At 32.4% G+C, this 27,653-nt stretch overlaps 2 protein-coding genes across 13 annotated transcripts; both read right to left on the bottom strand.

The window, feature by feature from the left end:
* Window positions 1-5,244: 5,244 nt before the first annotated feature.
* Window positions 5,245-12,490, bottom strand: LOC135148211 (putative F-box protein At3g16210). Of its 12 annotated transcripts, none has more exons than XR_010286130.1 (5): window positions 11,574-12,489; window positions 11,214-11,303; window positions 10,780-11,004; window positions 7,567-7,762; window positions 5,245-6,890 (listed from the first exon to the last, which is right to left on the bottom strand). XR_010286130.1 is itself a non-coding variant. In XM_064082465.1 (5 exons), exon 5 carries the CDS (start codon window positions 7,759-7,761, stop codon window positions 6,751-6,753), a length of 1,011 nt encoding a protein of 336 aa, XP_063938535.1. In that variant the 5' UTR covers window position 7,762; window positions 10,780-11,004; window positions 11,214-11,303; window positions 11,574-11,695; window positions 11,888-12,490; the 3' UTR covers window positions 5,245-6,750. The 12 variants fall into 12 exon arrangements, 11 of the variants coding, with proteins under 11 accessions (XP_063938535.1, XP_063938533.1, XP_063938536.1 ...); XM_064082465.1 differs by having other exon boundaries at window positions 5,245-7,762; window positions 11,574-11,695; window positions 11,888-12,490; XM_064082463.1 differs by having other exon boundaries at window positions 5,245-7,762; window positions 11,574-11,676; window positions 11,888-12,490.
* A 4,150-nt stretch (window positions 12,491-16,640) lies between these two features.
* On the bottom strand, window positions 16,641-17,714 carry LOC135148439 (uncharacterized). The gene has a single exon (XM_064083659.1). The coding sequence runs from the start codon at window positions 17,712-17,714 to the stop codon at window positions 16,641-16,643; it is 1,074 nt and encodes a 357-aa protein (XP_063939729.1).
* Window positions 17,715-27,653: the final 9,939 nt, after the last annotated feature.

Below are 27,653 nucleotides of genomic sequence, written 5' to 3'. Positions count from 1 at the left end.
ATAAACTGATAGAATGTGCTGAATTCAACAGTCCTCAGGTTGTCAGGAATCCTTACTGTGTGAAGTTCATCAACGAAGGCATCTTTAACTCTGTGTACTTGAATGAAGAAGCACTTCCCAAATATCCAGTCAAGCAACTAATTCTGGTGTCCACTCTCCTAAGGACTAAGGGCTTCACTTCAAAAGCAAAGGCTGATGCTGATGATGTAATTGCTAATTACTGCATTCGGAAAGACATTTATAAATACACAAGAAAAATGAAGCAGGTAAAGAAAACTCAGCCAGCAGACTTTAAAGAAGACCCAGTGGAACTGGAAGGTGATGCACCATCTGGCTCTGGCTAGGGAAAGAAAGAAACATGGTGAATTCACTACTGCTGTACAGCCAACCAGATAAGAACCATCAACTCCTATCATTCACAGCTCTGACATAGAGGAAGGAGAAGTTGATCCGTAGATTTGTTAGTGTCTTGTAATATATGTTCCAAAAGAACATCCCTTTTGTAATCTACTGTTTATGTTTGAATTCTGGTCAATATTTAATTTAATACCAGAAACTTTTGCTATTTATCTTTCCATGTTTAATCCTTTGTCTTATGAGTTAGTTGAGTTATCCTCTCGATAATTTGCATGTTATGTTAACAAACAAATAGGGGGAGATTGAAAGGCATATGTTAAGCCTATTTGTAATTAAAGAGGTATCAACTCAACACTAATAAGAAAGCAAGTAAATAGCAAGTACTGTTAATCGGAATCCGTACGAAGAACGTCAAATGTTATATTGAAGATTTTATGTCAGAAGAATTTCAGGATGCTGCTGCAAACCACTGGAAGAAGTTCATTAATATGTTCAAGCCTCAGTGTTCAGATTATCTTTTGTAGCACGTCCAGAAGATCAGAAGGTATAAAGTTTAAATACTTTATTTATTAAGAAGATTCCATATTGTGTCTACGAATGAAGAAGAACTCAGAAGACAAAGAATTGACGAACAAGTCACAGCTTAATTGTTTAATTGACAAAGAATATTTGATTCATCTAGTTACAGATGAACCAAACAGTACATTTGTGTATCAGCTACTGAAATTAAATATTCAGCATCAAACAAAGGTGGTCGTTCAATCAAGTCGACGATCGTAATTGTCTATAGAAGACCGAAGACTCTGCTGCTGAAGAAAAGGGGTTTAAATCATTATTGAATTAATAATTTCACTTCTCAAAAAAAATTATATTGGATGTGTAATTTATTTATTAAAATTGATTCTATCTCGAATTAATTTAATTTATGAATTTATGCATTTAATATAGTTAAGTGAATATTAATTTATTAATTATTTAAAAGAAAATCAATTGTTTTATTATTTATAAACTTTGCAAGACAATCCAAAGGATTGTCTTACGGAGCTAAGTACCCCTCACTTCACGCGGTAAGATAATCCAAATGATTATCTTGTCGAATCCTTCATTGTCTTTGCCATTTTGTGTGGCAAGACAATGCAAATGATTGTCTTGCCGAATTTGGTTTGGCAAGGCAATGCAAAAGATTGTCTTGCCGAAAGTTGGCTTGCAAGACAATCCAGGAGATTGTCTTACCGAGCAAGACAATCCCTTAGATTGTCTTGCCGAGTTATACAATGTCCCAGATTGTCTTGCCTAGCTCATTTTGGCAAGAAAATTTGATAGATTGTCTTAGCAAGCTTTGCATTGTCTTGCCTAGTTCTTGGGTTTTGCCTATAAACATGGCTCTCCCACTTCATTTGTAAGTGTTCATTGCATTGTAAAGCTTTCAAGTTGTGCTAAACTTGCTATTCGTTAAATCCACAATTTTCTGTGCTTTGATAACTCGGTTGTTTTAAACCACTAAGTTAGAATACATCATGTCCATTTTATTCTATGAACTAGTGGACATTGAAACTGAACCATATTAAGGCTACACTTTCGCTTGTAACACTGAAAAAAGTTTTGTTGAATCCAATATATGGTGTAGTGTAGTATCCGGCTTGATAAATCTAATCTTGTAACATTGTTTTTGTAACATCATCTCACATCATATTGATAAATGAAAATAATCATGAATTAAAAACAGAACACAAACAAACTTATAAAAGCAAACCTTGGGGACTCCCTGCCTCCAATCTTTGTCTTCTTCGGCGAACAAGCTGCCTTTTCTCGGTTCACTGAGGAGTAGTCGATCTCCACCTTCAACCATCAGAATCAAGCGGATAATGGCATCGGAGACAAACCTAAATGTCCCTCATATAGTGATGGTGGATCGTGGAGAGGTATCACTTGCATCTCTTGATTATGACAATTATATCTAACTTTCCCTTATTTAATATTCGATCTATGATTGCTTGCCAGATGTCTCAGTGAAGTTAATGTCGATCTCGAAAGAGGCTAAGACGGTATGTGTACTTTCTGGAAGTGGTCCGGTGTCTAATGTGACTCTTCATCAGTCAAATTTATTCCGGACACTCTAGCTTATAAGGTATGAATGTTTTGTAACTTCATAAATTTCAATTTGCATTGCAAAATAAATACACTAGTGACTAATCTCAAAAATAAACTCTGGCTTTGTTTAATCTTGTGACTAATCTAGTATGTTTATTTTTCCTAAGGTGGTCCTCTGGTGGAAGGGAGGAGGGGTTTGAAAACGAGGAAATAGGTTATGTACAAGTGGTAAATGACGCTGCACATTGTCAATTTACTAGATATGATATAAAATCTTGAAAAAATTTGCTGCTAGCTCACAATTTTATTGTCGCACACATTGATTTTTTTCTCTGAAATCCTAACAACAAATATATATTTTAAATATCTTTAAGTTAATTTAAGATAGATTTTTTTGTTTAACTCACATACCAAATTCTTTAATGTTCAACTAATATATATTAATGAAATACTTTCCGCAAATAATGAAGAAAATGTTCCATGAGAACTATGTCCATGACACATCTCTAAAGGTAATGTTATTTTTCTTTCACGGAAATAGACTATGTATTGATAATAATTTGTTTAATTTATAATGAGGGCTAATATCATTGTGCCCTTTAAAATTTGTCCTCTTATACACATTGTTGACTATAAAACTTGAAAAATTATGTAAGAAAACTTTTGACGTATTTGAAGGGTTTTTTTTAATTACTTGCTTACATGTGCTCGAGATACGAGGAGAACTTTGAAGCGAAAGTGGAAAACTTATGTATGAGAGTTAAAAAAAAACCTTGAAGCTAAAGATAGTAATTATTATTTGATGATGGGTAGTGTCAAACAAGTAGCGCGTGAGGTTGTCAAAAAAATATGTATTTGTATACAACCATTTAATAAACTCCATTACTATGAGTCTTTCCGGATGTGTCAAAAAATATAGGTCTATCACTGATGCTTAATAGATTCAATAACTACTAATGAATATGAAAGATTGAAGTATTAAGCAGCAATGCAATGCCTCATGTATTAATAGGAATAACTATTGTTAACGGAGAAATCTCGTAGTTAACAAAGATGAGGTTCACAACCTGAATCAAGATCTGTTGCGGCGGTTATTCGTCGGAAGATGTGGTAGTGATGGTTTATTTGGATGTGGCTGAGATTGTAGGCAAAGGGTTCGTGAGTGGGAAGAAAACTAGGGCTTATTCACTAGCGTCTAGCTCTAATTGTCGATGCCTACATACCTCTTTTTATAGGGCATCAAGGCGGACGTAGTTCTATTAACCTAAAAAACCTAATTGGATTAGGCTTCCCCTTCTGCCGTATTCCTGAAAGGGGCCCAGTACGATGAGGCATAGCCTTGGGCCTTGTAGACTCTCGAGCACCCAAGACTTACCCCAATTGCAAGGGCACTTCTTTGCACCAAATACACCATCACCACCACATCTTCCGACGAATAACCTCCACAACAGAGCTTGATTCGGATTGTGAGCCTCATCTTTGTTAACTACCAGATTTCTCCGTTAACAAATTGGCTCTAGAAGCAGGGGCTTTCAAGATTTGCATCTAGACGAAAGGATGTCAAACCATGGTGATACAACCCCAAGCGGAAGTAAACAACCCACTCCAAGGTCCTGAGGAGATAACGTCAACAAGACAAGCAACACCGGCCAATAATTAGATTTTTACCCATGGACTTGAAAGTTTAGGTTTCAAAAATTGGGTTTTATTTTATTTTAGGGATCTAAACAACAAACGATCAATAATTCACCGACGAATTAATTAAGTTTTTCTAAAATATTCAGAAACTCCTTTTGCAAAAGCTGTATTCCAAGTGATACCCATGACACGTCCATCTCGATCTGCCAACGCGACACTCACGCCACCAACTATTCTTTTTGTTCCATAATATTCAGTAAGAATGAAGAATCTAGACAAAGAAAGTATCTCAAAACGCCCTAGTAAAAATCATAATATTACAAATGTAAATTCATCATAACAAATTGTCCTTTAAGACAAATTTCTCGACTACATCGTTATACTCGCAGCTTTGATAATTCAAATAAATAACAAAATACGAATAATGTCACAATTCTCGGAAATATCATTATACAGACAAATTTCTCGAACATATCACTATAACTAACAACTAGTATTGTCGTGGATATTAACTCTTATGTTGATATTATTCCGGACGGAAAAGGTTGTATCCTTTTGGATGGACGAAAATACAATGAAAAGGAAGAAGAAGATGGTGACGGAACTGTCAGAAAAGATATCGTTTTTGATTGATGAAAATACAATTAAAGGGAGGAAGAAGACGTTGGCGGAAGTGCAGGAAGAGATAATCTGCGATTAGGGATGTAAATGAGTTGATATGCTCGATAACCAGTCGCTGTTCGGTTCGAAAAAAGCTCGGTTCGAGCTTGGTTCGATTCATAAACCAGTCGATCTTGAGAGCTATTTTAAGGTTCGTTTTATAAACGAGCTGAACTTGAGCACATTAGAGTTCGACTCGATAGTTCGCGAACAAGTTAGAATTATGAGTTCGTAAACATGGTTCGTGAACTTGGCTCGTGAGCGTAGTTCGTGAACTAGCTCGTGATCATGGTTTATTATGAATTTATGATTCCTTAAAGCATAAATTAAAATATTGTTGGAATTTTAATTTATTTTTTTAATTAAATTAAATAACAAACAAGCTTGTAAATAAATTTATGAGCATAAGCTAGATCGTTACCAAACTTTATCAAACAAGCTCGTGAACAAAATTAATGAGCGCTTGGTGAACAAAAATTCGTGAGAAATGTTCGTGAACGTAAGTTAATGAGCGGTTCGTGAGCAAAAGCTCGTGAGACATGTTCGTGAGTGGTTCGCGAGCCGTTCGTGAACAGAGTTATTCCTTAATGAGTCGATCCTCAAACAATATTTTTGGCTCGATCCAAGCTCGAGCTCGAGTTTGCTAATTTTTTAACAAACGACACACGAGCACTCTAGAGTTCGGCTCGGCTCAACTCATTTACACCCCTATATGCGATGAAATATTGATGCTTCATCCGAATAAATATGTGGTACGTTTTAAAACCGTTTCTAAATATGAAATCACTACTCTCAGCACCCAAATTCGTGAAACAACACCTGATTCGTAGTGCAACTCAAAATCCTAATGGGCATGACTATGTGATAGCTAAGAAGTACTACACAATCTACATGCTTTCTCGCTACAAAGAAACATATTTACTCCGTGCAAGTAACTAATAATTAATTGGTTCAATAAATGACTTAGTTTGTCGTGGTAATGGACGAAAGTTAGCCTTATGGAACCTGGCTATTCATCAGTATAAGGAATTCACACTTCCACCAAGTCGTGACTATAATTTTTGTTATAGTATGGGACTCGGTTATGATGCTGCAAATGATAATTACAAGATTGTAGTCTTGTCGGATGATCTGAGGTCTGCTAGTGTTTACGAGTCTCGTCCGGATTCCTGGATTGACATAATTGTTCCTCATAACATGTTATCTAAGAATGCACTTGAGAAATGGACTCCAACTACTATTGTAAAGGATTGTCCTTACTGGACATGTTCCAGACTATCGAGCGATGAGATGTTTTTATTATCATTGGGTGTGGTAAAGTTTGATGCAACAAGTGACAAATTCAAGTTGTTGTCTGAGTTCCGCTCCAATATATTGGCAAGTCCAGAGAATTATGATTTGATTTATAAATTCTCGGACATGACTGATCATCTTGCATTGATTGTGCTTGACTGAAGCTCTGCAGATTGTATGGTGGATATTTACACTTTGGAGGGGGATGAGGGATGTGGTGCTTGGATTAAAATGCAAAGTATGGGTCCTATTGATTTTGAGCAGCGATTGAAGTTGTATCAGTGTTGCACGGTTTTAAGGTTGAATATTTTAATGGCCTATTGTGAATAACTTATTTTGCTAAATATGAAATATGTTTGTGGTGTTAGTTTGTAAGTGCAATTTAGTATATGTTTTTATAGTAGTCACATTGTTAAGTCACATTGTTAAATCAATCTTTGATCCTTTTAATTATGTATCAGAGAAATTTAATGACTAAAAAGATTGGTATATATCTATTAGCATAGCCTTTAATTTTTTTTCTTTCTAAAATTTCTTTGGATTGCATACTAAATATATGAAAAGAGGCTCTTATTACACCACTGCATGTGAGAGTGTATTTGAACATAGTATCTTTCCTTTTATTCTCCGAAAAAAAATCAATATTTCTGAAAAGATTGGCTAAATGGGGCAAAAGATTTGAGAGGTCATTTACATGAATATCAAATAATCTTAATTATTTAAAAAAAAGTGGACACATCCCATATTGTGCATTTTAATCCAAGCACCACATCCCTCATCCCCCTCGAAAGAGTAGATATCCACCATACAATCTGCAGAGCTTTGGTGAAGCACAACCAACGCAAGATGATCTGTCATGTCCACGAATTTATAAATCAAATCATAATTTTCTGGACTTACCAATATATTGGAGCGGAAATCAGGCAACAACTTGAATTTGTCACTTGTTGCATCAAACTTTACTACACCCAATGATAATAAAAACATCTCATCGCTCGATAGTCTGGAACATGTCCAGTAAGGACAATCCTTTACAATAGTAGTTGGAGTCCATTTCTCAAGTGCATTCTTATATAACATGTTATGAGGAACAATTATGTCAATCCAAGAATCGGAACGAGACTCGTAAACACTGGCAGAACTCAGATCAGCCGACAGAACTACAACCTTGTAATTATCATTTGCAGCATCATAACCGAATCCCATAATATAACAAAAAATATAGTCACGACTTGGTGGAAGTGTGAATTCCTTATACTGATGAATAGCCGGGTTCCATAAGGCTAACTTTCGACCATTACCAGGACAAACTAAGTCATTTATTGAACCAATTAATTGATAGTTACTTGCAGGGAGTAAATATGTTTCTTTGTAGCGAGAAAGCATGTAGATTGTGTAGTACGTCTTAGCTATCGTATAGTCATGACCATTAGGATTTTGAGTTGCACTACGAATTAGGTGTTGTTTCACGAATTTGGGTGCTGAGAGCAGAGATTGCCAATATTTAGAAACGGTTTTAAAACGTACCACATATTTAATCGGAAGACGCATCAATATTTTATCGCAGATTATCTCTTCTGGCAATTCCGCCACCGTCTTCTTCCTCCCTTTCATTGTATTTTCATCGATCGAAAACGATATCTTTTCTGACGGTTCCGCCACCATCTTCTTCTTCCTTTTCATTGTATTTCCGTCCATCGAAAAGGATACAACCTTTTCCATCCTGAATAATATCAACATAAGGGTTAATATCCACGACAGTACTAGTTGTCAGTTATAGTAATATGTTCGAGAAATTTGTCTGTATAATGATATTTCCGAGAATTGTGACATTATTCATATTTTGTTATTTATTTGAGTTATCAGAGCTGTTAGTAAAACGATATACTCGAGAAATTTGTCTAAAAGGACAATTGTTTTGATGAATTTATATTTGTTATATTATCATTTTTACCCGGGCGTTTTGAGATACTTTGTTTTTTTGAATTCTTCATTCCCACTGAATATTGTGGAACAAAAAGCATAGTTGGTGGCGTGAGTGTCTCGTTGGCAGATTGAGATGGACGTGTCATGGGTGTCACTTTGAATACAGCTTTTGCAAAAGGAGTTTCTCAATTTTTAGAAAAACTTAATTAATTCATTCGTGAATTATTGATCGTTTATTGTTTAGATCTCTAAAATAAAATAACACCCAATTTTTGAAACCTAACCTTTTAAAAAATCTAATTCAAGTCCATGGGTAAAAATTGGACTAATAAGATTTCTTTAAAGTTTAGGTTTCAAAAACTAGGGTTTTTTTTATGGACATAAACCATAAATGACCTATAGTTCAAGCACGAATGAATAATTTTTTCCTAAAATTTACACAAATTTCTTTTGCAAAACCTGTATGTAAAGTTACACCTATGACACGTCCATCTAGACCTGCCAACCACACACTCATACCACCACCTATGCCTGTTCCACCATTTTCCTTAGGAATGAAGAATGCCGACAAATAAAGTATCTCAAAATGCCGTGGCTAATATCATAATATTACAAATGTAAATTCATCAAAACAATTTGTCCTTACCAGATTTTCATCTAAAGTTCATCATGTCTCCTTAAAAATATATGGTCTATATTCTATTGTAGTTGTACTTTATACAAAAAGTAATTATAAATTTAAGATGTGGCACTTCATGAATCTCATTATAATTAACATGCAATGGAACTTATGACAGTTACAAAAGACACCATACCACTTCTAGAAAGTACACATACCATCCTAGCCTCTCTTTTCGAGATTGACATTAAATTTAGTGACACATTATGACATCAAGCATAGATTGAATATTTAAAGGTGAAATACTAGATATAATGGTCGTAATTAAGAATGCAAGTGATACTACACGATCCACGTCAATATATGAGGAGTAAAGTTTGCAACAAGAGAGACTACCACCCTATGACCTCAAAAAAACAAAATATGCCTTAAAGCATCTCACCTTGAGATGAATCGAAAAGATTAATCTTTTAAGCCGTTTATTAATATATACAACTGGTTTTAGACAGGGTCCCTATCCCCCCACTCCCATGTTGTTCAACTAATACTAGCAAAGAGTCTTCCAAAGGTTTTCGTGTAATCACAATCACACAAGATTTCAAATATACGGATACACAGGTATTCATCAAATAGTTGAATAACACAGGCATGTATATGCACACAACAATACAACATATAAAATGATCTATATAGGTCAAAAAGGTAAAAAACTTTATGTATGTATACATACTTAGAGCATCTCCAATAAGCTCTTTAAACAAGCTCTTAAATGAAAAAATAGAAAGCATTAACAAAATGGAAGCTCCAATAGAGTCTTAGAGGCTCTTCAAAACCTTAAGAGTCTATTCTCTCTCCTCTCTTTTAAGAGTCTCTCACTCACTCTTAAGTTATATTTTATTATAAAGTAATACAAGCATCCACTTTCTCTTTCCACTCTAGTATTGTAGTCCTATTCATTTAATAATAAAATATTGTTTAAGAGTGGATGTAAAGAGTGTTGTTGGAGATGAATATACATTAAATTGTTAAGAGTGAATATTTTATATTATATTTGAGGAATGACTTAAGAGACTATTGGAGATGCTCTTACACTTTTAGGAACACTACTACATATTTTAACTTAGATAGCGTTCCTTTCTACACTTACATAGCATTTTTAAACGCTATGCAATTGGGCGCTATTGAAGTAAAAAGAACATAGAGAACGTTTTGTTTTGAGCTATACAAGTGGTAAACTTAGATAACGCTTATGAAAGAGCTATCTAAGTAAGTGATATGCAAGTACATGATCTTAGATAGCACGTTGAGAAACGCCATGTAAGTATAATTTTCAACACATTATACCACTTCAACAGCACTTACAGGAACGTTGTGTAAGTGATATATATTTTTAAAATCATAATATTTATTTTACTGTTATTTTTCTTTACCCGTATATTCTTGAAATATTCCTAAATACAATAAAAATAGATAACTGCAAATTCAAAATAAAACTACAAACAATAACAATAATATCATTAATTTAAAGAAGAATAAACAAGTCATACAGCTGATAAAATTTGGCCAAGACAAATAACCCAACAAAATCTAGACTACTTTTTGTTAGCAAATACAAATTACATACAATCAAAATCAACTAAAAAACTAGTATAACTGAAGACTACTATTCAACTACATAAAAAATCCATGATATGTACCGCAGATTATCTTCCCGCTTAAAAAATAAATATGACCGGCTTTATTATTGACCGATTCTAGTCAAATTTAATGACGTCATCATAAATTTTATTGGAGGGAAATTTGCCTCTTAAATTTTGTGGGTCCCACACTATAAATATGACTGGAGAAATATGACCGTCATTTAAAATGACTGCTATCAGTAATATTTAACGGCAGTCAAATTTATCCGGTCATATTTAACTTTGACTTGTAAATTTCGTGATTTGACCTTAAATATGACCGCGAGCAGTCATATTTGTAGTCGGTCATATTTAGCCGGTCATTTTTATCCGTTTTTCTTGTAGTGTTTTCTTGTCTTAACCCAAAATGGTCAGAGGAAATATCAGTGCTGTTAGTTGAATTTGAACCCATATTTCTCTCATGGCTGTAAAATCGTGTAAGTGTCTGCATATCTTTTACGGCAATAGATTTCAATTGAGCAAAGTTTAAGACCTTCCTGTTATTTGTACCATCACCTTTTATGATTACCTCCATCGCAGGACAGCTTACTCTGTTCAATATAAATCTGCTTCCCTCTATCAGATTTAAATTCACGAAATTTGATTCCGCATGGAATACTCAGCTTTTTGAGATTTGAGAGACTTAAATGCTTGATAAAGAATTTGAAATCATATCTAATTTATAACAACTCAGCACATGTAGCCTCCGCATAAACATTGTCTTTGGTAAAACTATCGAGCCTGCATGGAGTGAACAACCACAAAACCTGAGTCTTTTTAAATATTTAGTGATGACTCATCTAAATTACAATGATCTAGAATCATTGTGTCAAGTTCTCTTTAGGAATTCGGTAGACCCACAGAGAAAAAGACAATTTTCGGATAACTAAAAATCTAAAATCATTGAGCATATTTCTAAGATGCCTATGCCAGGATTAGGCTAAAATTACCTGGAAGTTTATGCATAGATGGAGTAAAGCAGAGAACAGCAAGCAAGAATCAAACCCTCCACTGTTCCAAATTATAGGGATATCCAACATCTAGAAATTGTTTAACCAAAATTATGCAATAGACTTAATACGCAAAAACATACCCAAGCTACTGCACGGATTGTACAAGCAGACAATAGCAATAGACTCGATACACAAATAAATACACACATACAATACTACATAGATTGCAGAAACACACATTGCAAATTAATAATTGACATACATGGATGATCACGGCATAGATGGTGGGTGCAAATATACATAGCATGCAAAATTTCAATAAACAAACTCAGTGTAAGACTAGCATATGAGAACAACCTGACCAGTGGGTGACAACCTTGCTTCCATTTGCAGATAATCTCCTATTTCTCTCTTGCCAAATATGAAATATCACAGCTGCCTTATCCGTCAGAGTTTTTTCCTGGACAGTAAAGCCAAAACTAGACAAGCCATTACCAGGGTGTGATACTTCTACTAGATTACAATTAGACCAAACCTTGCCATGAAAAAGTTATCCAAATTTTAACTGCCTCTACCTTGTAGACAATATAGAAACATACATTGTACAAAGAGCTTCAGATATACAGAAACATATTATTAAATTGGTTAAAAAGACTGGTTAAAAGGCCAACCTGGAAAACATTTGACACACCTGCTTTGGAATAACCACCTGCCTTCTCTCGGCATACTCCACCTCCCTAGCTTCCCTCCCGTCCTCCTGCGGCTGCTGCCGCTGCCATGATCCTCATCTCCGACAACCGCGCTAACACTGCCCAAATACCACACCTTCGCTAGCTTCTCTCCCTCACAGACATTTTATCAAACAGCTTGCCTACATCCCTCCTTTCATCCATACGCAGTTACACAGTCCATCGCTGCAACAGACCACCTACATACCAGCGCTACCGCCGCTTTCAATTTAGGCCTCAACAACCCCAAACCCCCTGCAACTCTTTCGAACCCACACATAGCCACCACCAGTTACGGCACCGTATAAATCCTCCACCACCATCGTTCAACCACACACACATATTCAACAGTTCAATCATAAATGCTTAATTATCTTCAAATCTCTCTACTGATTTGATTCCGTATCCTCTACAAAAACCCTAATTTTTGCTTCCATTCCCCATATACTGCGTGCTCTGTTCTTTTCCCCCCTTAGCCGGTTGTACTATACTTACGGTACAAACAGTTCAGTACCAAGAGCATCTCCAACCACACAAAACCCTTAGCTAAAAGGTGAGTTGCCATACCAAATATAAAAAAATTTGACTATCTGTTGTCTATAATTTTAGTCAACCTCCTATGATGGCTATATTTGTCGATCTGTTACGTCTGTAAGAAATCTGTAGGAAGATTAAGCATGCCAAATATAAAAAATTTTGTCACTCCAACCACATTCATCTGTTGTCTATAATTTTAGCCAACCTCCTATGATGGCTATATTTGTCGATCTGTTACAGGTCTGTAAGAAATCTGTAGGAAGATTAAATATCATTTATTACCATACTATCTAAAATATTAATAACAAAGTATTTTTAAATTATAGCCAACCAATATAGCCAATACCATTGAAGCACAACTGTCTTACAGGTTCAGCAAATTTTACATAATGTCTTACAGGTCCAATTTAGCCAACGATTATAGTCAACCCCGTTGGAGATGCTCTAATTTACTTTTCATTTTCTAAACATAAAAACTGAAATTCTAACAAATACTCCCTCCGTCCCATTTTAACAGCCTTTTTAGAATTTGGTTGTTGTCCCAAAATAAGTGATTTTTTCTTGTTTTCGTGAACTATTTGGTAGGTGAATTTCAATTCTACCCCTCATTAATGCACCTTATATTTTCTATGCAATACAAATAGTGGTTTAGTTTGACTTTACTAGGGGTAGCTAGGTAAAAGTATTCAAATAAACACCTCCATAAATGTAAAAATTGGTTTGTGTGCATCTCTCTAAAAAGGCAGTTAAAATGGGACAGAGGGAGTAATTGGTTTTAAGAAAATTCCATTTATATATTTAAAATTCTTGGCCTCCGATATGAAAATAATATTTTCTTTTTAAAATATTTATCTAATTTTATCAATAACAACGACGGTTTGAAAATCTCTTTTATTTTCTAATAATCATTTGAAATATTTTCAATAACTCAAAATATAAAACTATCACAATTCATTTTTTTATAATTTAAATCTAAATATAAATATTAGTACGAATAAATATGAATTAAATTATATTCAAAATCTTAGTGACCCGAAAAATATGTAAATAAATAAAATTAGAAACTTAAAGTGGAATAAAATATAAGATTTTATTCCTTCATTTTGAAAAAAAAAACATCAATATAAAATAAAATAATTTCTAAAAATTCAGGTCGTCACCTAGGAACTTTTTTCAAAAACACGTGGGTGGTAGCGGTTGCACTATTTGCTGGGAGTTACTCCCTCCGTTTCAAAAAGTATGACGTTTTGACTTTTTGCACACATTTCAAAGTGTTTTGACCAAGCACCTAAAATCATCATTTTTCTTTAAAAAAATTATACTTTAAAATTTTGACTATATACTTTTATTTAAAAAAATAAAATTTAAAAAATAGTAAATATAAGTACGTGGTCAAAGGACTTTAAACTACATGCAAAAAGTCAAAACGTCATACATTTTGAAACGGAGGGAGTACTTCAGTGTTGTACTAGCAGTTATTGTATGTGTTCTGTAAATAACTATAATCTAAACACAAAAATATTTTTAAAGATAATTAATATTTCTATGTTTTGTAAATTTATATAAAAGTATTTTTATGTTCTGTAAATTTAGTTATGAACTTATGTTCTGTAAATTTATTTATGAACTTATGTTCTGTAAATAAATATAATATGTGTCCTGTAAATTAATTACAGCCATATTTACACTTATAAATAATATTTTTAAACTAATGTTCTGTAAATTAATTACAGAACACGATATTATGATTATAAATAAAACTATTTATTTATAAACTTATGTTCTGTAAATAAAATATAATATGTGTCCTGTAAATTAATTACAGTCATATTTACACATATAAATAATATTTTTAAACTAATGATTAAAATTATGATTATAAATAAAGCTATTTATTTATAAACTTTTGTTCAGTAAATAAGTATAATTAAAAGATATAGAATGTTAATAATAATAAATAGAAAAATATATGTGGTATGTGTTTGAGAATAAGTAGTCACGTGGTTAGGTGTTTTAGGTTTACAAGTAAACTGTAACAGCCCGATTTTTCGGACTATTATCATTCGATCAAATAATAGAAATTCCACATTTAATCCATAAATAATATAAAGAAAGTCACATAATATCATAAATCAATCTCTCAAAAATCCCAATTCTGAAACATAAACTAATATCCTTCATGGAGACGCAGCTCCTAAAATAACTGAAAATAAAATATGATCACTATTATTAGACTCTAGCTCACTCCAATCAAATCCAACTCCAAAGCCTTGCCAATAACATTAACCTGAAATTTGTAAGTCGTGAGCTACACAGCCCAGTAAGAAAACAAATTCGACTAACAGACCAAAAACTATCAAGACTTGCCATTGTTCACAATTTCATAACCAACAATCATAAACCAATATTTCATAAAGTAAATTCCACAGTTCGCTAGGCCACTAATACCCGGTGGCACGGTATCATTGGTTCATAGGTGTCAATAATGCGCCCCTTACTAAGGTATCATAAATTGTGCCAAGCACGCCCTAGTAATGTATCATAATCTAGTTCCGGAACTATACGCAATTACTAACAGGTTCATAATTCATAGCTAGCTGGGAATTCCTTATATCTAAAATATTTTATCAATCCCAAACTTTCACAACAAAGCAGTATAAAGCATTTGAAACAATTCTGAAAGTGCGAAAAGTAATCTTACCTTAGCAAAACAATCACTTATAACTCGCAGCACTGAGCCCTACACAGATTTTTAATCATAAAATAAAGGATTATCAGTCTACTAGACAATAAGAATACAATCTTTTTAACCCTATGATTTCTAACAGTACACCAGTAAGGTTTAGGACTAACATATATTAAATATAATATAACCTTGCCCAACTAGCCAACACTGATACACTGACCAAACCTGATATCCAAGGAACAGGAGTAAAAACATTATTTAATAAATAATTAAGAACTAAACAAAATCTCTTTTTTTTTGTTTCCAGAAAACATCTTTTATAAAAATATTTTAATGTACACAAAATCAATTATATGAAAAAAGTAGCTAAAATAATTTATTTGTTTCCAAATCAAAATATATAGTAATTAACATGGTAAATAAATATTAAAAACATTTGCCAAACACAAATATCATTGGTAACACATTTTTAACACATCCACACATATTACCGATGCATAAAATACACATATATATAATTCGTAAAATCATGGAAAATATAATAAATTAAATATAAGAAAATATATATTTGAAGAAAACCTTTTTCATGTTGCAGAACACTTATTTTCAAAAATATAAGTAACCTTCATATGAGATACAGTATACATTAAGAATATAACCAAATAGAGAATAATCTTCATTTACATAACAATATCAGTACACAATCAGAATAACAGAGAGAATAACAGGAGGGTTTGAAAACGTACTGTACATAACCTATTTTTTATCTATCAGTATCACTACACAATCAGAGATATCAGTAAAACTACACAATCAGAGAGAATGACAGGAGGGTTTCAAAACATACTGTACGTAACCTATTTTTTATATCACAGCTTCATCAGTATAGAAATATAAAGAAAACACAACGACAGTAGAGAATAACAGTAGGGTTAAAAGAAAGCGTACCTTTTGTGGTTAAAACCTTCACAAGGCTACGGTATATATAAGCTATAACCTATTTGTTACGTAAAAGATATCTTAATTAACAGTACTAATCATAATAAGGATAAACCTTACGTATTAAAAATAGGACACGGATGTTTACTCTTTTTAAAACTAAAACCACATAATATTTATAAAACCTTATAAACCAAACATTAATAAAATCTTATTAAAAACATACTTTTAAATCCTACACAATAAAATACTAATAATATATTTCATAATAAAATAAAATCTTGCAATTTAAAATATTAGTAAAAGTTTTCACAATAAAATATTTGCATCATAAAATACTAATAAAATATTGCACAATAAATACTTTTTCAAAAATTTATACAATACATATATATATACATAACAATTAAATATAAAAAAATTACGAATATTACATTCTACCCTCCTTAAAAAAAATTTGGTCCCCAAATTTACACCTAAAGACATACATGTAATGTACTCTTAAAATAAAATAAAAATAGGGAAAATCTTACCTTAATTTTCTTTCGGTTCGTGTTGGTATACTCGCCCATATTTTGGACCAAGTAAAGCCGCTAAGGTTGCTTTGTTCCCATTGTCTTTGTCTCTGGTTGGGTCACGTTTTGGACATTCAGCAACTCTATGTCCCATCTCACCGCAACTGAAACATGCTCCTGTGTTCCATCGGCAGTCCTTATCCAAGTGATTACGACCACACCTTGAACATTGAAGCTTTCCCCCTTGATTCCCTTTGTTTGCATTTCCACCCGTTCCTCGATTGTTAAACTTCTTCGACGATCCAGTACCATTAAATCCTCCTGAAGGCTCGCTTCGCTTCTTAGTTTCTTCATCTTTCTTCTTTAATGCCTCGACCATGCCCCTTTCAACCACTAATGCCTTGTTAAGTACTTGCTCATACGTGGTTAACTCAAAATTTGCAACAGCATGCCTAATATTTTCTCTAAGTCCTTCCTCCAATCTTCTAGCCCGACTGATCTCGTCAGCAACTAAGGTAGGAGCATATTTGGAGAGCCTCGCAAACTCTGCTTCATACTCTACTACCGTCCTATCTCCCTGCTCAAGCCTAATGAAATCCCTCTCTTTTTGCACACGAATAGTTCTTGGAAAGTATTTATCTGTCAATGCCGTCTTGAATCTATCCCATGTCATCGGATCAGCATTTTCCTCATTCCTCCTTTGCTCCATCAGCCACCAATCATATGCACTGCCCTGTAATTGATACACAGCTAAAGTAACCTTTTGCCCATCATTACTTCCCATCAATTCAAATGCCTTTTCCATCTCTTGGATCCATTTTTCCACAATAGCAGGGTCAGTTGCACCATCAAATGTTGGGGGGTTCAAACGCTTGAATTCTGACACAATACTTCGTTGAGCTGGTTGTTGATTCCCAACGAGTGTTGCCAAGGTTTGCGCGAGCTGGTTCAACATATTTCCACCCTCATTATTATTGTTATTGTTATTGTTTCCACCGCTTCCGTTGTTTCTGTTGTTGCGATTGTTAGCACCTCCACGTCGAGCACTAATGATTCCTTCAAACAAGAATAAACTATCTATAATATGGATCATAATTATCAAGAAGGTAGATATATTCATAATCCAATAAATGAAATTCATAAAAATATTGAAACAATAATACTAAATTTATTAATCTAGGCTCGAAATAGGCCACAAAATGTGTCTTCAAATAATACCAAATAAAAACCAGACCTACGCGACTTGATATTTAAGAGAAACAATCCATAAACCAAACTATCTAAATAATAAACTAAATTTCTTCTAAAATCTCAGTCACCCTTGCTCTAGTCGTCGCGATTGCTCTTCGATGCCCTTGTAGAAAATCCGTGGTGATCCTCTTGATCCATGCGGGACATCGCGATAATGGCCATCGACAAATAAAGTTTATTGAACGTTCGGAGGCTCTAGTATCCCTTCTTACTATTTCCAGCACTCTAGCAGCCTTATCTTTTTGATGTCGGCAGTCCTTAAGATGGTTTATGTAAGCTGTGTAAAGATCAGTATATTTCATTTCTAAATTAAATTCTGCTCCCTCAGCTTCTTCTTCTCTAAGTTTGAGTTTCAATTTTAGCAATGCACTCTCTCCCTTTAACTTGGCTATCTCATCATCCCTACATGGCTGACACACAACCTCGGGAAAGGAAGATTCCTTAACCGAGTCCTCACTATCATAATCGGGTTGAGGAGCATCCTCATCTATCTCGAGTGAAATTACAGATTCAATGTCCTCCTCGGGGTCTTCCTCAAAATCGTCCTCAAACTCTTCATCCAGACCCCAAACATTGTCATTATCTGCCATCTACACAAATTTTAAAAATGATATATTAAAAATTTGTTTCTAAAGATAATTCTTTATCCCTAACGACATAACTTAATCCTAGCAGATAGTCTACAGGACGCTAACCTGGCTCTGAATACCAACTGTAACAGCCCGATTTTTCGGACTATTATCATTCTATCAAATAATAGAAATTCCACATTTAATCCATAAATAATATAAAGAAAGTCACATAATATCATAAATCAATCTCTCAAAAATCCCAATTCTGAAACATAAACTAATATCCTTCATGGAGACGCAGCTCCTAAAATAACTGAAAATAAAATATGATCACTATTATTAGACTCTAGCTCACTCCAATCAAATCCAACTCCAAAGCCTTGCCAATAACATTAACCTGAAATTTGTAAGTCGTGAGCTACACAGCCCAGTAAGAAAACAAATTCGACTAACAGACCAAAAACTATCAAGACTTGCCATTGTTCACAATTTCATAACCAACAATCATAAACCAATATTTCATAAAGTAAATTCCACAGTTCGCTAGGCCACTAATACCCGGTGGCACGGTATCATTGGTTCATAGGTGTCAATAATGCGCCCCTTACTAAGGTATCATAAATTGTGCCAAGCACGCCCTAGTAAGGTATCATAATCTAGTTCCGGAACTATACGCAATTACTAACAGGTTCATAATTCATAGCTAGCTGGGAATTCCTTATATCTAAAATATTTTATCAATCCCAAACTTTCACAACAAAGCAGTATAAAGCATTTGAAACAATTCTGAAAGTGCGAAAAGTAATCTTACCTTAGCAAAACAATCACTTATAACTCGCAGCACTGAGCCCTACACAGATTTTTAATCATAAAATAAAGGATTATCAGTCTACTAGACAATAAGAATACAATCTTTTTAACCCTATGATTTCTAACAGTACACCAGTAAGGTTTAGGACTAACATATATTAAATATAATATAACCTTGCCCAACTAGCCAACACTGATACACTGACCAAACCTGATATCCAAGGAACAGGAGTAAAAACATTATTTAATAAATAATTAAGAACTAAACAAAATCTCTTTTTTTTTTGTTTCCAGAAAACATCTTTTATAAAAATATTTTAATGTACACAAAATCAATTATATGAAAAAAGTAGCTAAAATAATTTATTTGTTTCCAAATCAAAATATATAGTAATTAACATGGTAAATAAATATTAAAAACATTTGCCAAACACAAATATCATTGGTAACACATTTTTAACACATCCACACATATTACCGATGCATAAAATACACATATATATAATTCGTAAAATCATGGAAAATATAATAAATTAAATATAAGAAAATATATATTTGAAGAAAACCTTTTTCATGTTGCAGAACACTTATTTTCAAAAATATAAGTAACCTTCATATGAGATACAGTATACATTAAGAATATAACCAAATAGAGAATAATCTTCATTTACATAACAATATCAGTACACAATCAGAATAACAGAGAGAATAACAGGAGGGTTTGAAAACGTACTGTACATAACCTATTTTTTATCTATCAGTATCACTACACAATCAGAGATATCAGTATAACTACACAATCAGAGAGAATGACAGGAGGGTTTCAAAACATACTGTACGTAACCTATTTTTTATATCACAGCTTCATCAGTATAGAAATATAAAGAAAACACAACGACAGTAGAGAATAACAGTAGGGTTAAAAGAAAGCGTACCTTTTGTGGTTAAAACCTTCACAAGGCTACGGTATATATAAGCTATAACCTATTTGTTACGTAAAAGATATCTTAATTAACAGTACTAATCATAATAAGGATAAACCTTACGTATTAAAAATAGGACACGGATGTTTACTCTTTTTAAAACTAAAACCACATAATATTTATAAAACCTTATAAACCAAACATTAATAAAATCTTATTAAAAACATACTTTTAAATCCTACACAATAAAATACTAATAATATATTTCATAATAAAATAAAATCTTGCAATTTAAAATATTAGTAAAAGTTTTCACAATAAAATATTTGCATCATAAAATACTAATAAAATATTGCACAATAAATACTTTTTCAAAAATTTATACAATACATATATATATACATAACAATTAAATATAAAAAAATTACGAATATTACATAAACAGTTACAGAAGTAGAGCTACCCAGTTACCGGATAAGAGAGTTCCTCGTTGAACTATACCCATATATATATATATATATATATATATATATATATATATATATATATATTAGTTGGGTTCCTTGGAAACCCACTCTCTTTAGAGTTTTAGAGTTATTGGAGTCCTAATTTTCTACCCTTGGATTGTTTTTAGAAGCAGCGGCCACGATTTAAAAAAATAATATTTTATAAATTATTATCAAAGATGATAAGCGTCAACATAACTTCCCTTATCAAGTCCTGTAGATTTGAAATCCTGATGTCCGGCATCTTAGAGATCTTCGGTTACATTTTTGAAAACCCAACATCATCCTAATCTTCTGCCAGTTTGTCAAACTACTAAAACGGTACTGCATATCCCGCAATCATCTCTCCGCTAATCCACCGTTACGAAGAAAGTGCAAGATAGAAGCCGATATTTCCTTTGCTTGTTGACTGGCATTGGAGAAAGTAGTGCGTAACAAATGTCCACCGAAACGAAAATGAAATTTATGAATGTGCAGAATCTAGTCTGGTGTTGCATGACATTATTATATTTGATCCTTTTGCGAAACAAATTTTGTTTTGGGTTTTTTAATCAATGTTTGTAGGACGTCTGAAGATAAAGATGTGCAGCACACAAGTGTGTTCTGTCTGGCACTCGGTTAACTCTACCAAGTTGAAAAGCGTGGGTGAAAATTTTTTATTCACAGGACATGTTGTTGATCTTGAAAAGTTAATGATGAAGCTATTAGTTCAGTAGATATCTTCTTGTTATGAATGTGTTCTGCATTCGAATGTGTAGACCAAAGGGTGAAAAGAGACTAGAAAATGATACAAATAGTGCAGGACACAAATGCAATCTGAAGTCCTGAAAACACTCATGTTGTAACTGACGCACGCACGTTGTAGGCAAGATTATGTTATTTGTTATTTTTTAAAAACAAAACAAATATACTACCATCCGTTGGATCAATTCTAAATGGAGGGCCTGGATTTGGACTCCAAGACTCCAAAAAATTATTGGACTCCAAATAACTTTTGTATATATATATATATATATATATATATATATATATATATATATATATCACACATCATTCTATACGAAAAAGTGTATAGTATTATAATGAACAATCATAATTGACTTTAATTTTATGCTAGTAAATATTATATTATCAAATATTTTGTTAAATGATGAAATAAAAATAGAGTTGGACTGTTGTGAATAAATATAATACAAAAAATCGACTCTCTCTTTATATATACATATATACATACACACACATATATATATAATGAACTATAATGTTAATTGAACAATATAAATGTTACAACCTTAAGATACAGCATCCCTTAACAAATAATATTTTTAAAAGTCATGAATTTTTTGCACCTAAATGCATAGTAATTATAAATCTCTTATAGTTAGGTAGAAAAACTCATGGTTGTTAAAATATGAAAAGAACATGTGTTTGCGTGCATAATGTCACATTTTTTAACTCATAATATTAATTTAAAGTATACAAAACACTTCAAAAATATAGTGTAAATATATAAATATAAAATAATAGAACTTACATCAATATTGTAAGGGAAAAGTATGAAAAAATTACAAAAATTTATGTTTTTTTATGTATTTATTTCCGAACAGAACATGTTAATTAAAATTAAAAATTTCATCAATTGAGTGTTATAATCATATACTAAATATATATATATATTTATTTTCCAAATGAAAAGCATAAATATTTTCACAAATATATCCATCAATTTAAAATCCTATGATAAAATTTTAACAAGAGAATGTACTAATTAAATTAAAAATAAATAACTAGCACAACATATTAACTACAATAAAAGATATTACCTGCTTAGCACATAATGAAGGAGGCATTTGGAGTCATGTTGGAGCAATTTCTTCATTGTTTAGAAATTTTTTTTCACATATACCGATATAAGATGAACATCAAATAATTTTTGCAATAAAAAATGTCAAGGACTAATTTTAATATACAAAGATATATGCCATATATAATTTTTATAAAAGACCGAACAATAACAAAAAAAATAAAAGATGATTAAAGTGTGTCATGATAAGACTTTCATGTAATTATATCATGATTACTTTATGCTTTATTGAAAAGTTTATATCATATATTGGGACTCAAAAATCACAACTCAACATTCCATTAATTCGATATATGTACAAAGAAAAAGAAATTCAAAATAAGATATAAATATATGATAATGGCTTATTGGTTATGCATGAATCAAGCACAAATTGTCAAATATATGATATATCAAGAACATGATAACAATGATTCTTGTGGATAGGGGTGTTATATTCCCTATGTCCTAACCCGTTAATTATGTAAGTTTTTGGCACGCATTTTAATACTCCTATAGTTTCATAATAATTTCCAAATTTTTTTCCTAAACAAAAGTTTAACGTTTAAACTTTTATGAAAAAAAAGTTATAGAACTATACTTTATAGGAGACAAACAGTGAACGTAAACAATCAAATGACACGAACAGAGTAGTGTTTATACTAAAAAGATGATAATTAAGACTTTATTGGAAACTTCATATCTTAGATGGAACTCAAAAATTATAATCCAACATTCAATTAAATCAATATATGTACAAATAAAAATAAATCAAAAATAAGAAGTAAATATATGGTAATGACTTACAGATTAGGCATGAATTTATCGGTCACAAATGGTCAGATTTATGATATATCGAGAACATCATAAAAATTATTGTTGTGGACGGTGGTGATATAATGTTTACACTAAAACAAAATAAATTTAGGCTTAATTGGAAAATTTATATCTTAGATTGAAATTCAAAAATAAAACCCATCATTGGATTAAATCCAAATATGTAAAATTAAAAATAAATCCAAAAATAAATAAATTATGGCAATGGCTTATCCATTAGGCGTGCAACGGGCACAAATCATCACATATATGATATATTGAAAAGATCAACAAAATTATTGTTGTGGATGGTGGTGATGTAGTGATTACACTAAAAATGATAAATTAAGAAGAGAGACTGATACAGGGGCGGAACTAGTATTTGGAATCCAGTTGAGAGACAGAGCGGCAACGTCGGATTAGCGGCCGTTTTAATTGTGCAGGCTGTGAAGAATAGAGACAACATAGGTGTTTATACGTTTAGTTTGCTCGAGAAGCATAACTGCACTAGAGAATTAGGTTTTGAATTTTCGGACTACCTGGGCTGAAACTATATTGGGCTAGCAAGGATATATAAAAAATTTATAAAAAAATATATGGGCCGCGTTGCGGCCCTCGGCTAGTTCCGCCCGTGTACGGAAGGTAAATTATGAAAGAGAGGTTGATGCTGAAGGTGGAATTTTAAATAGAGAGAATAAAGAGATGAAGGGATCAGTGTATGAAGTGATGAATGTAGAATGATTTTTTAATTTTGATAAGAGCTTGAAAAGTAAATGATTTCACGTTTCAATCTCTTATGAAAATAAAAAATATTTTATAAACTTTTTATATATCATTGTTGGCCCAATATAGTTTCAGCCCAGGTAGCCCAAAAATTCAAAACCTAATTCTACAGTGCAGCTATGCTTCTCCACCAAACTAAACAGATAAAAACCTCTGTTGTCTCTATTCTTCACAGCGTGCACAATTAAAACCGCCCCTACTCCGCCGTTGTCGTTCTGTCTCCCCGGCCATGTGGATTCCAAATCCTGGTTTCACCCCCCTCCCATATCAGTGTCTCTTACTAATTTATCATTTTTAGGGTAATCACCACATCACCATCATCCACAACAATCATTTTGAATGATCTTTTCAATATATCATATATCTGACGATTTGTGCCCGATCCACGCCTAATAGGTAAGCCATTGCCATATATTTAATTTTTATTTTGGATTTATTTTTAATTTTACATATGTAGATTTAATCCAATGGGTGGTTTTATTTTTGGATTTTAGTCTAAGATAAAATTTTCCAATTAAGCCTAAATTTATCTTCTTTTTTTTTAGTGTAATACACTATATCGCCACCGTCCACAACAATCATTTTTACGATGTTCTCCATATATCATAAATCTGATGATTTGTTCTCCATTAATTTATGCCTTATTTGTAATTGTCATATATTTACTTCTTATTTTGGATTCATTTTTATTTGTACATATATTGGTTTAATTGAATGTTGGTTATGATTTTTGAGTTTCGATCTAATATATGAAGTTTCCAATAAAGTCTTTATTATCATCTTTTTAGTATAAACACCACTCCCTCCATGCCATGTGATTGTTTACGTTCACTATTTGCACGCATTTTGAGTCTCCTATAAAGTATAGTTGAATAATTGTTTTTATAAAAATTTAAACGTCAAACTTTTATTCAAATTTTTTTTAAAAATTATTATGAAACTATTGGAGTGTCAAAATGCGTGTCAAAAAAGAAGATAAAGAACCTATTAGGACAGAGGGAGAATAACACCATTATCCACAACAATCATTGTTATGATGTTCTTGATATATCATATATTTGACGGTTTGTGCTTGATTCATGCATATTTAATAAGATTTATCATATATTTATATCTTATTTTGGATTTGTTTTTCTTTGTACATATTTGGGGTTAATGGAATGTTGGGTTGTGATTATTGAGTCAGAATCCATGATATAAAGTTTTTGATAAAGCATGAAGTGGTCATGATTTAATTACATGAAAGTCTTATCATGACACACTTCAATCGTCTTTTATTTTTTTTGTTATGGTTCGATCTTTTCTTAAAATTATATATTGCATATATCATTGTATTTTTAAATTAGTCCTTGAAATTTTATATTGCAAAAATAATTTGATGTTCATCTTATTTCAGTATATGTGAAAGAATTATTCTAAACAATGAAGAAATTTCTCCAACATGACTTAAATGCCACCTTCATCAATATCTTTTATTGCAGTTAATATGTTGTACTAGCTATTCATTTTTAATTTAATTAGTAAATTCTCTTGTTAAATAGGAATTTAAATTGATGGATTTATTTATGAAAATATTTATGCTTTTCATTAGAAAAAGATATATATATATATATATATATATATATATATATATATATATATATATTTGGTATATGATATAAACACTCAATTGATGAAAATCTCAATTTTAATTAACATGCTCTGTTATACATCAATAAACATGAACTTTTGTAATATTTTTTAACTACTCCCTTACAATATTGATGCAAGTTCTATTATTTTATATTTATATATTTACAGTATATTTTTGAAGTATTTTTTATACTTTAAATTAATATTTTGATGTTAAAAATGTGATTTATGCAGGCAAACACAAGTTCTTTTCATATTTTATCGACCATGAGTTTTTTCTAGCTAATTATAAGCGATTTATAATAACTATGCATTTAGGTAGAAAACATTGAAGACTGTTAAAAATATTATATGTTATGGGAGGTTGTATCTTAATGTTGTAACATTTATACTGTTTAATTAATTTATAATTAATTAGTTAACTAAGCCTACAACTCTTGTCGGGTCTCTTGTTGAATGACACAGGAACCTATATGCACACAACAATACAACTGATAAAATGATCTATATAGGTCAAAAAGGTAAAAAAAATACAAATGTTATGTATGTATATATACTTACACTTTTAGGAACAAATGTCCATTTGTCTTCCCCATATTTTCTTTCTAGAGTTGATGAGAATTGATTAAAAAGTGGGGTTATATTTATTTTCTTATAATAATAACATTGCTTAAATCAAATTAAACTCCGGTAAAAACTATTATAGGCAATATGTCATAATCACTTTGTTTTGAACAGGTTTTAAGTATCCATCGAAAAATATCTATTAACATAATTCATCATAACAATAACCAACATTAACATAGTATCGAAAAATATCTATTAACATAATTCATCATAACAATAACCAACATTAACATAGGTGACTGAAACAGAGTATGAAATTTGAACCACAATAACACATAAGACGAGAAGAAAGTGGAACCTGTTGTCGAGTTGTGTTTTGGGTCCCGATCAGTCCTCCCACCGAAGCCCTGAGAATCTCGGCCCGTCGATTTTTCATGGCTTCTTGGATCTTGACCATGTGGTGGCCCTATCTGATAGTCGCCTTGCCATGTGGGCGCGGTTCTTGATGTAGTTCTAACCTCCTCGGGCCTATCATATAGTTCTCTGATTATGGCGAGTAGATCTGCCTTGCTAACTCTGCCCTCAAGTCGATCCGCCAGGGAGTCCATCATTTTGGTGGATCTTCCGGTGAGTATCAATGGTGGCCCATCATCTTGATGAGGAGGCCTTCCGCTGTCCCTGGTATTTTTCAATCGCCTATTATCTCCTCCAACCGTAATCTGACCGTCAGATGCAAACAAGTAACGCGGAGTAATTACGTTTCCTCTCCCGTCATGTCAGCTTAACAAACTTCTTTCTTCAAGAGGTTGCTTCCCAGAACGACGTGTTCTTGGTAAGGAAGACTCGATTTGCCCTATTCGATCTTTGAGTTCTTGACAGTCTCAGGATTGTCTCCTTAGATAATGCAACTCTCTGAGCAATTCGTTGTTGCTCACCATGATCGGTGGTGTAAGTTATCCCTGAAACCAGGCCCCACTTCAGAGTCCTTAGATTCAGTACTATTTCCTACTTTGACTTCTGAAACCTTACAAATCAATTGCACCCTTGACAGGAAAGGTCCTCTGCAGATGAGATGACCATAAATTACATCTTGATGATTCCATATACGATCATCACAATCTCTGCAGGGGCATTCCATTTCATTACCTACGGCAAAAGGAGCCTTTTCCACAAATAATGCTTTTATCCCCTCTTTATATTCGCTACTGTATCTTGGAAGTCCTATCCAGTTATAATCATTAACATGCTCCATCGTGAACCTAGGTCCTCAGAGACTCGAAGAATGCACCTATAAAGCTGAAATTAATACTATATTTATATATTATTTAA

The sequence above is a fragment of the Daucus carota genome, chromosome 8 (assembly GCF_001625215.2).
Source record: "Daucus carota subsp. sativus chromosome 8, DH1 v3.0, whole genome shotgun sequence".
NCBI classification, from domain to species: Eukaryota; Viridiplantae; Streptophyta; class Magnoliopsida; order Apiales; family Apiaceae; genus Daucus; species Daucus carota.
This window is presented reverse-complemented; position numbering and strand designations above follow the sequence as displayed.

What these genes read in the sequence shown, in the direction of transcription:
- LOC135148211 (XM_064082459.1), bottom strand. Translation starts at nt 7,761, where the DNA reads ATGGAAAAGGTTGTATCCTTTTCGATGGACGGAAATACAATGAAAAGG.
- LOC135148439 (XM_064083659.1), bottom strand. Translation starts at nt 17,714, where the DNA reads ATGATCCATATTATAGATAGTTTATTCTTGTTTGAAGGAATCATTAGT.